At 35.3% G+C, this 11,006-nt stretch overlaps 1 protein-coding gene across 1 annotated transcript; it reads right to left on the bottom strand.

Moving 5' to 3' along the window:
- Positions 1–5,151: 5,151 nt before the first annotated feature.
- Positions 5,152–9,389, bottom strand: LOC115710428 (pectate lyase-like). The gene is made up of 4 exons (XM_061112135.1): positions 7,460–9,389; positions 6,349–7,018; positions 5,936–6,178; positions 5,152–5,555 (listed from the first exon to the last, which is right to left on the bottom strand). Exons 1-4 carry the CDS (start codon positions 7,660–7,662, stop codon positions 5,337–5,339), a joined length of 1,335 nt encoding a protein of 444 aa, XP_060968118.1. The 5' UTR covers positions 7,663–9,389; the 3' UTR covers positions 5,152–5,336.
- Positions 9,390–11,006: the final 1,617 nt, after the last annotated feature.

Genomic DNA, 11,006 nt, shown 5'->3' with positions numbered 1-11,006 from the left:
AGAAAGCATGTCTAGAAAGCGCTTGAGTTGCAATGAGACTATCGGTTTCAATCAGGATAACACTCCGATTCTTCTTTTTAATCCAACTTAAAGCTTCCTTAATACCTATGATTTTTGCTATCATAGGTTGAACTTCCCCTAGACGAAACACTGCAAAAGCTTCAATAATGTTACCATCAGCTCCACGGGCAATGATACCTCCATCATAGGCACACTCTTTTGCAAACACTGTTCCATCAACATTGATTTTGATCATTCCATTTACTGGTTTAACCCACCTCTTCACTTGTAACAATGCCAGACGAAACTAAAAGTGGTTCAAAACATTTCTCACGAGCAAATTTTCATTGATCCAAAATACTTTTGCTGAAAAAGCAACAGTTGTAGCCGAACAAACCTTAGTGCATGTTTGGCATCATAACTGAAAAATTGTTTTTTGATTTTAAAAACAGAAAATTATTATTTGAAAATACTAACCAAACACGATTTGTGTTTTGAAAAATTCAAAAATAATTTTTTGTTCTCATTTCTAAAAATGCTTTTTTGAAAACAAAAAATAGAAAATAATACCAAACATGCTCTTAAAGTCCCATAAGAGGTCATTTCGAGCCTTCCAAATGGACCAAGTAGTAACAGCAGCCTCCTCCATGAGAGTAGAGTTACCTCTCTCAACAACACCCTTAAACCATACATCAAACTCCACCGAATTCATATGCCTACTATCTAAACCAGTAAGATTGCAACATGAGATGGCAAAAGGACAGTTCACCAACACATGTGAAATAGTCTCATTAGCATCATGAAAAAACAAACAACTGGTTTCGACAGGTACATGTTTCTGAAAAAGCTTAACACGAGTTGGTAAACACCTTGTTAAAGCTTTCCAAAGAAAGTGTTGAATCTTAGGAAGAATCTTTAGCTTCCAAAGGTGGCGGTAGAAATTAAAATACTCTTCTAGACATGTTTTTTTTATGCTGTAAGAAATGGTATGCACTTTTGACTGGATAGAAACCCAAATTTTCCTTAGACTAGAACCAACGATCCATATCAACAGTATCAATTGGGATTTCGAGAATCAGATTACAATCACGAGCAACAAAAAGGTCCTGCACAACCTCCTCATCCCACTCCCTCCTCCCCACCTTTATCAAGATCTGCACTGTAAAATTAATCAACCTTGGGTGATCAAATTGTAATAAAAAGATTAGTTTCATGGGGAAGTCAAGGATCACCAATGATATTAACAGAACTTCCAGCTCTAATACTCACTTTTGCATCTGCTTTAATCATATCTCATGACTCATAAATGCTTCACCAAACAAAATTTAGATTATTCCCAAGTTTAGCGAACAAAAACGAACCACAGAGATAACACCTTTCTTTGTAAACACGACCAATCATGGAATTTTCAGACAACAACAAGCGCCAACCTTGCTTTCCTAATAAAGCATGGTTATAGTAAGACTTCAAAACCCAAGGCCACCATTGTTCTTATGTTGACAAAGCCGATTCCAACTCATCCAGCTAACCCACGACAACTAGAGGACTTGGATTTCCACTAGTATTTTGCCATCATTCTCTCCAACCACCACAAGTGTCCAAATGTAAAATAAAAACCAACATCACATAATTAGGAGGAGCTTGGGCCACAGTCTTTAGAAGTAGCTCCTTTCCCGCCTTAGACAAAAATCTCCCCTCCCAACTAAGATTCTTTTTTGCATTTTATCCTTTAAGAAACTCAAAATAGCAATCTTCTTTTAGCCCATAATACAGAGAAGGCCAAGATAAAAACTGTTATTGTCCTCCTAGACTCTGTGTCGAGCATCCTCCAGAGTATTAGAACTAAAAAAAATATGGAAGACATCCCATAATTAACCTTTTGACCAGAGGCAACCTCGAACAAACCTAGTAAACGAATAATATTGGAAGCTTCACACTCATTAGCCCAATAATAACTGTAGCTATCATCAACGAATAGCATGTGAGAAATAATAGGTGCTCCATTAACCACTTTATATCATTTAAGATCTCCATTCAGCTCAAATTTCTTAATTAAATAAGATAGTCCTTCAATACAAATAAGAAATAGATAAAAAGGAAATTGGATCCCCTTGCCTAATGCCTCGTTGAGGAATAATTGGACCCAAAGCTCGACCATCACGAACAACTATATATTGAACTGAAGAAATTGTAGCTAAGATGAGATCAACCAAACGCTGAGTAAAACCCATATTCAACATCATAGCACGGAGAAAACTCCACTCAATACGATCATAGGCCTTACTTAAATCCATTTTTAAAGCCATGAGACCCTTTTTACCTTGTCGCTTCCTCTTTAGGTAATGCATAACATCAAAAGGAAATCATGATATTATATGAAATCAATCATCGTGGGATAAAATCAATTTGGTTATCTGAAATAACTTGAAGGAGAACGATTTTCAGCCTATTTGCAATCACTTTATAAATGATCTTATATAAGACATTACAAAGAGATATTGGCCTCAAATCTCCCATATTAGGACACTATTTTTTTTTTGTTTTGGAATCTACACAACATTGGTATTATTCAGCCCACAAGGCACATATGAAGATGCAAAGAATTATTTAGCCTCCTTGCTCGCAATATCCCAGCACTTCTAATAAAAAGCCAGGTTTCATTCCATCTAGACCAGGAGATTTTTCTGGGTGCATATGGACAAATGCCTTCTTGACTTCTTCATTAGGAATAGGAGCAGTTAATTCGAAATTCTTTTGCAAAGAAACTGAAGGGCTAATACAATCCACAGCTGGCTACTTAAAGTAAAAATATCAAAGAAATAATTGGTCACCACCTTAAATAAGCTCGAGTCCCGATTAACCTAAACATCCAAAGAATCTTGAAGCTTTTGAATTGTATTATTTTTCTTACGAGAAGTAGCTTTTTCATGAAAAAACTTACTGTTTTAGTCGCCTTCTCAGAGCCACAATTTCTTAGAGCGTCGACGAGAAAAAACCTTCTTTTCAACAAAAAATTCAGCCAACTTCTTCTCAGCTTCTTCATACTGACAGATAGAAATGGGGTCTCTAAGTTGTTTCAGCCTTTTAATTTCTTTTTTTGCATTTGCCAATTCGATCTTAAAAAAATTTCGTATAATCATGACCCTAAACCATCAAATTCTCCCCAAAAAATTTTAATTTACCCATGACTACTTGATTTTCACATAGAACCCAACTATCTCGAACAACTTGTAAACAAAGAGGCTCACAAAGCTAAACATTTTTGAATCTAAAATATTGAACTTTGGGTGCTAAATTAATGGTAGTCAGGTTTAAAATAATAGGAAAATAGTTTGAGACAATGACTTGTAAATGAAACAACTTGGTAGAATTAAACAAATGAAGCCAATTATCTTTCACCCTTCCTCAGGTGTAATGATAGTCTAAGAGAGAAAAATCATGAAGTTGAAAATTAACCAAAGTTTGAGTGAAGCCATCAACCAACTAATTCGGGTAGGGATTACCTCCCTTCTTATCCTCCCGAGAAGCAACATTGTTTAAGTCACCAATATTACACTAAGGAAGCAAATAATCATCTTTAAGAGACCGAATAAGAGCCCAAGTCTTCTGCCTCTAATTTCTATTAGGGTAACCATACTTTAACTTTTAATTAAATAATTGTTATTAATTGAATAAGCCCAATACTAATTGATACTAAATAAAACTATAAAATTGGTTATTTTATTTTAGCAACCTAGTCTATTTAAATATATATAAAAAAAATAGGCTTCCTATATGCATCTAAGCCCAATGGCAAACATATAAGCTCACATAGATAATTGATTTGAATGGGCCCTATCATGTTACTAGGTTTATCATGAAAGAAAATTACAAAATTACCTCTTATAAATTATTTATTTGATCTATTGACTATTGACTATGATTAATTTAAATTATAGGATCTATGAACAAGTTAATCATAGCAATTTAAACTAAATAAATAATAGGTTTATTAAATTTTTTTGAATTAAATAATTAAATAAACAAACATGTAACAAGATATGGAAAATTGGTTAAGATATTTCTATTTTAATAAATAAAATATTAGTAAAAATTTATCTTAATTTGAATTCAAATTAAGTAGTTAAAAAATATTTAAAAATTATTAAATCTAATAAAATTCTAAAATATCTCAATTAAAATTTAAATATTCAACTAATTTTCAAATTTCTAGCTTATTTAAATAATAGGACATTAGTCTGAGAAAAATCAAATAAGAAAATAAAGACATGAGAGAGCAATAGAGATTACCTTTTGTCTTTGTAGCTAGGATCTCCAAAATTTTGTAACCCGAGTTTGACATTTATAGTGGAGAATCAAGGTACTTAGAGGGTCGCTTGACGGAGACGTACCTCGTGATTTAGGGGGAACTCCGATATCAATCTTGTGTGATCTCTTGGTTGATTTCCATTGGGATTTATCTTTTCTCTTCTTTCTCTAAATCAACAAAGATCGGTTTTAGATCTTTGTTGCTGCTAGTTTTTCCTTTTGTTTTCTGGTTTTGTATTTGGCTGTTGCAGGTTCGGAGCTTGAAGAAGGAGCATCTGTGGGGGTTTTTGGAAGCTCAAGATAAGAGCTTGGAGAAGAAGAGGAGAAGAAGGTTTTGGCTGCTAGGGTTAGGAAGAAATAAAAGAAAGTGTTGCTAGGGTTTGCTGCAACAAAAATATTAGTTCTATACTGCTCTAAACGACAGTGTTTTGAGGGAGGGTACTCTTGCTCCGCACAAGAGGGAAAGGTGATTTTTGACCTTGTGTTTCTGCCTTTGGGAGTTGTTGGGGTAGTGACAATCTGGGTATTGCAATTTCCTACCATAAACTTGGCAAATATTATGCTGGTGAGCTTGATTTGCAGTCTGTTATTAGTGAAGATTCATAAGCTTAGCTACTTGTTTTGAATATTCCTGTTAACTAGCTCAGGTTTCAGTCTCGGGTGGACAACATTCCAGACTCTCCCAAATTTAGTATCATTTCTTAAGTTACGATTCAACATAGATAAATTCAAAGAAAATGAAATTTTTATGTTAAAAGATGTATAGAGAAATATAATGGCTCTAGTAAACTCAACAACATTGTTGTCATTAGAAAATACAAGGTCATATGTACTCATCAAGGATTTCGACAAGAATTTTATAATGTAACATCAGCTAATACAATCAGAAGCTTAATATACAATTTTGTGAAAGTCTACTGTTGTTTTTTTTTACTTTCTGCTCGTCTCTACTAAAGCCTCTGTTTCTAACCACAGGGCTCGGTCTGAGCTTCACAAATCTATATACAATATTATTACATGTGTACAAACTAACATGGCTTATTTTTAACACAATTAAGAGCACCTGCAAAGCGAGTAAGCCTCGTCACAAATGTCCCAGGCTTTGCATTGATCACGTCTTTATTAGGCACATTTTTAACTGTACTACCAGATTCAACAAAGAATGCTCCATTCATCATGAGATCACCCTCTGACCTCCAATTCCATGTCTTCCAGACACTCTCAGGTGCATAATCCCTCTTTGTCACCTGAAATCATCCCAAAATGAAGAACAATATTAAATTTATCATGCAGATTTACAAATTCTACTCTAGTAACAAGGACAGCTAAATGATCTGCTGTTGTGTGACAATTTGACTAACATCTGAAAATTGTTTGTGTAGATGTGTCCAAGAAAATTAAAATTAAAATAAAATAGAATGATGTGATTATTTTCAATTTTTGATGCATTTTTCTATCTCTGAATAGGTCTGCGTGTAATTCACTGTAACGAATGACATAATTGTTATGTCCACCATAATGGGAGTTCTATTCTCTATTCTCAATAGGGCTGTATTCTATTTTAGTGAGTGATATTGTGCTCGCACTTTGGAAATCAATATTATAGACAGTTGTTCAAGTGTAATACCTCTTTGCAATTTATGTCTTGAGGAGCGATGAAACGGTTGCCTTGGCTTATGATGGTAGGATGTTGGCTACCACCAACGGCATACATGAGCCAATGTGTATAATCATTGTTAACTACATGGATGAAACCCCATCTGCATCTGGGCATTCTCTGGACCAATCCCTGACCGAAATGGTTGAATGCCACAGTTACTTGCATGACTTGATCCTCCGAATACCCATCACTTGCACCAAACAACATCACCTGCATTTGCATTATTATGCATATTATTGCTTTATCCCCTTAAAGTTGGCAAAAGTAAATTAGAAAGTCAAACTCAACACTTTAGAGTTTAGACATGAAAAACCACGCAAGACTTGGTTTTGACTAACTTTCCATAACGAGAAACTTGAATCGACAATTATTATTGGTACCTCATTATGATGAGTTAGGTGACAATTTGAGATGGTGACAGCCGTGGACGCCATGATCACGTCAATGAGGCCGTCTTGACAATTGGACATCGAAATATGATCGATCCAAACCCGCGTAGATCCATAGATCGAGATTGCATCCCCATCGCTACGCGTTCTGAATCCATAATGCTCCGTCGAATCCCTAATCAGCCCTCCATTCCCAGCCTTGATATCATGAATGTGCAAGCCATGAATTATCACATTTTCCACAAACTGAAGTGTGATTTGACCACCATTACTTATATGAACCCTAGCTCCACGGCCATCGATGGTCTTATGGCTACTCACGATGAGCTCCTCGGCGAGGCGAATGATCATGTCGTGGGCGAAGATGATCCAGAGTGGCTCCGGCTGGATGACAGCATAGCGGAGCGTTCCAGGCTTGGGGTTGACGAGGTCATTGTCAGAGGGGTCGGTGACGACGTAGATCTTGCCGTGCTTGCCGCCGGTGGTTCCACGGGCGAAACCTAGGGCACAATTGGCGAGTCTCTTCCGGTGCTTGAACCAGTCCTTGTCACATCTCCAACAACGGTCGATTGGGTTTGTGGCCGTACATCCACTTTTTTGGCTTTTCAGGTTTCTTCTACTGTTTGTTTTGTTACTGTCCACGTCATCATCCTCTATGCCCCTTTTTTTCAAAAAAAAAAAAAAGACAAATAATGATACTACTATCATTTTATTTTTATTTATTTTTTTTTAAAAATAATACCACTGTCATTTTATTCAGAAAAAAAAAAAGAAATACAATCAATATTTTTCAAAATACATCACTAATTTTTCTTTTTTTTTTTTAAGTTTGCCCCAAATTTTTTATATTTCATTAAAAAACATTACAATTTTAATCATAACGTAACATTATTTAAATAAGCAATTTATTAAAAAAAATAAACAAGTTGGAAGAGAAAAGTGAGAAAATCAGAGAAACTAATAAAACAAAAAATAATTTTTATCATCATCGATTCATCACAATGATATATGCATATATTTTGAGAAAATAAGTATACTAAAGATTTATAGTGGTATGATATAATGTTGAGAGAAATGAGTAGAAGAGATTAAAGTAATATACTTATGAACGTGATAATTAAAATCTTGAGTGACTTTATGAGGATCGGGGTGGTAGGCCTTATGGGCATTCTTCCTGGCTTGTATAGCTCGTTGTTGCCATACCTCATCGAAATCTTTTATGTTAGCCCTTGTGTAATTTGGAAATAATATTGCAAATAATACAATTATCAACAATTCAACCCTAAAGTACTTCTCTAATCTCATGATTAATTTTCAATTAATTTTCTCTATTTTTACTTTTTGGTTAATGCGTGTACTTCTCTTCTGGGGTGTTATTTATTAATTAGGTTGAAACTTCAAAAATAAACACTATGCCTATAATTACCACAAGAAGTATATGCCTAAATGAAGCAAATAGATGAAATAATGAAAAGTAGAGAGGCAAGAGAGGGGAGCCATTAATTACTACCTTTCCCTAATAAATAATTTGTCCATATTTAGATCATTATCGTTTTCAATATAAATATCTTTTTGTTTTCAATTCGGATGAGAAAAAATTTATAGTTATTTCTTTAAATCAGTTTTGAAAAAGAAAAAGAAAAAAAAATGTAAGGCAGCTTAGATTTTTGTGTATTATTAGATAGTTGAATTGTGAAACATAGTTGAATTATCACTATATATGTATCACTCAAGGTGTTGTGAAGATCAATTTTAAATAGAAATATCTTGGCCTAGTTTGATATTTTTGAATAATGATGAGTACATACATATAAATTCTAAAGAAATTTGACATGCTAAGTCACTTTTAATAAAATTTTCTCTCAAGTGAGAGGGCTCGAGTTCCAATTTGACCTTATGTTTTCTAGTTAATTGCTAGTACATTTTCCTTTTTCAGTGGTCATGCCCTGTGTCTGAGTCATTTTTAAGTCTTTTATAAATTTCTGGTAGTTTTTTTTAGTTTTATCTAGATTTGGTCTACCGCCTTTTGTTCTGCTACGCTTGCTTTGCTTGTGTTCCGTTTAGTGGAAGTAGGTGGGATTCCTAAAGGTATTGATTGCTTTTTCTACTTGCAGTGGTTATGATTGTCGCTATGAAGATTCCAGTGAGAATACACGTGATCGGGAATTTATTGCTATGGACAGGGATCAGGAGGCATGGTAACGATATTAATGTCTCCCAAGTTCCAGGAGGGGATAATGAAATTAATGAGACCATTTCTCAAAATGGTATTGGCTATGAGAATGTTATTGAAAACTATGATGAGTTTCTTTGAGTCTATGACTCTTGAATTGGAACCGAATTTTGAGCTTGATGCAGAACTTACTCGGATTGGGGTTTTGGCCAACTTCTTCGAATGGAAAGGAGTCTCCAGGTCAAGATTGAAGGACATTCCAGTCCAGATTTGGAAGTCGACTGGTAAGCTTAAGGGAAACTGGCGGTTTAAAACTATGAGGTCTGGTTTATAGGGTATTTTCTTTGACTTGAAAGAAGATTGTGTCACTGTTCTCGACAATCGTCCTTGGGTCATGAATGGGAAGCTCTTGATCATCCATGAATGGCCTGAAGATGGTGCTTGACACAATGTTGATATGAGAAAATGTATTTTTTGGGTTCAAGCCATGGGCCTTCCTATGCCTTACCATAACTGGGTTAACACTCCAATAGTTGTAGCCAAAGTAGGGGAATATAAAGGTTTAGACATGGCTAACCAAAGAACCATCATTAGTATTATTGGCAATTTGTGTTATTGTGTCGTATTCATGTCGACACATTTATGATACGATACGATTAAGATAAACACGAACCTTACACGTTTAATGTGTCAAAACCGCAAACACGAACACGATACGTTTATTAAACGTTTCAAAACTTCAAACACGAACATGACACGATTAATTAGTAGGTCACATGATACGAACACGACACGACACAATAACACGATTATGACACGAGTATCATTATAAATACAAAATTTTTGAATTTTTTATAAAATATATGAATATTAATTCGTATTATCGTGTGAACACGATTATGACACTACATGATTACTACATGTGTTGACACGACTATGAGACGACACAATTAAGGTAAACACGAACAGGACATAATTATTAAACATGTCAAAAACTTAAACACGAACACGACACGATTATTAAATGTGTTAGACACTCAATCACAAACACGACATGATTATTAAACGTGTCACCCAAACCCATTTATTTCGTGTCATTTTCGAGTTGTGTCGTCGTGTCGTGACCCACATTGGCAACCCTAATCATTAGGCGTGCCTTTCTGAAATTTCAAGTAGAACTTGTGACATATCACCGATTAACATTGGGGGTTCTATCTGGATATTAAATGAGGGAGAAAAGAATGGATACCGTTTTGTTACTACAAACTCCCAAAGTTATGTTGGAACTGTGGTTACATTGGTCATGATAAAAAATTGTGTTAGAGCTACTTCTTATGCTTATCCACTTAAAGGAAAAGCAATTCCTGCTTATGGTCCATGGATGAAAGCAGAGACGACGGTCTACATCTGTTTTAATACTTAAAACCAACTTGATTTATTTAAGGAAGATGATAGGCCAAAGATTCCAATGAAAAGTACTCCTCCGGCAAGTCTGAAGTCAAGGTTGGATAAAGTGAAAAGACTAGTGGGTGAGGACCGAGTAAAAGTTGTCCCTTGCCCTATTCCTATTAGTTAATTGATTAGAAAAGTAATCAGAGTTTAAGACCAGAAGCCAAGATCAGTTATTGGCAAAAAATTGAAAATGGTGGAGAAATCGCCTTAACATCCAGTGGTAAATCGAGATGAATGCTCCATGGTACTTTCTTTGTCTCCTAGATTTGCTAATCGAGTTAGGAGAACCAAATTAGTCTCCCCTGAGTTATTGCGTAGACATGATTTAGGTAAGCCTTCCCTTGATTTTGAAATTGATATAATTAAAAATTTCACTTCCTGCCCTATCCTACCCCGACATATGCCAAAGTAATTACCACTATTATGCCCCAAACTGGACCTACTTATGAACAATTGGTTGAAAGACCACATAACCAAGTTCTTAAGTTTAGGCAACCTCATAATCACCCTGAACCCACCCATTTCCATTAGCCCACTTATGCAAGTGAGATTGGTCTTGTTGAGGAACTTATGGGGCCAACCCCTATTGATAAATTTGAGCCCACTCCAGTTTTGTTTCATGATCCAATTGATGTCTCAGAGCTGGTCCACCATTGTCCTCAACCCAGAAAGAGAAAATCTGGACTCACTCTCATACCCTATGTCCAAAGAACCCCAGAGATAGTAAGAGAGCTTTCCCAAACCATTCCAAATATCCTTGGGTTTTCCCATCGCCTTATCCCCTCTTCTAAGATGGGTAGTGGTGCTTCCTCATCTTCTTCAAAGAAAGGAGATAAAAGAAGAAGAAAGGTCTCTCATTTAGGTAATTCAAATATGAAAGGAACTAAAGCTCCTTTATTGATTAAGTCAAACACAGAATTAGCCAATAATTTGGCTTCTAATCTAGATGAGCTAGTTGAATTTCAAGTGGATGTGATCACAAATTTTCAATCGGGCGAGGAAGCGACCCTTATCAAGTCGCCCC

Source organism: Cannabis sativa, chromosome 3 (genome assembly GCF_029168945.1).
Source record: "Cannabis sativa cultivar Pink pepper isolate KNU-18-1 chromosome 3, ASM2916894v1, whole genome shotgun sequence".
Classification (NCBI taxonomy): domain Eukaryota; kingdom Viridiplantae; phylum Streptophyta; class Magnoliopsida; order Rosales; family Cannabaceae; genus Cannabis; species Cannabis sativa.
This window is presented reverse-complemented; position numbering and strand designations above follow the sequence as displayed.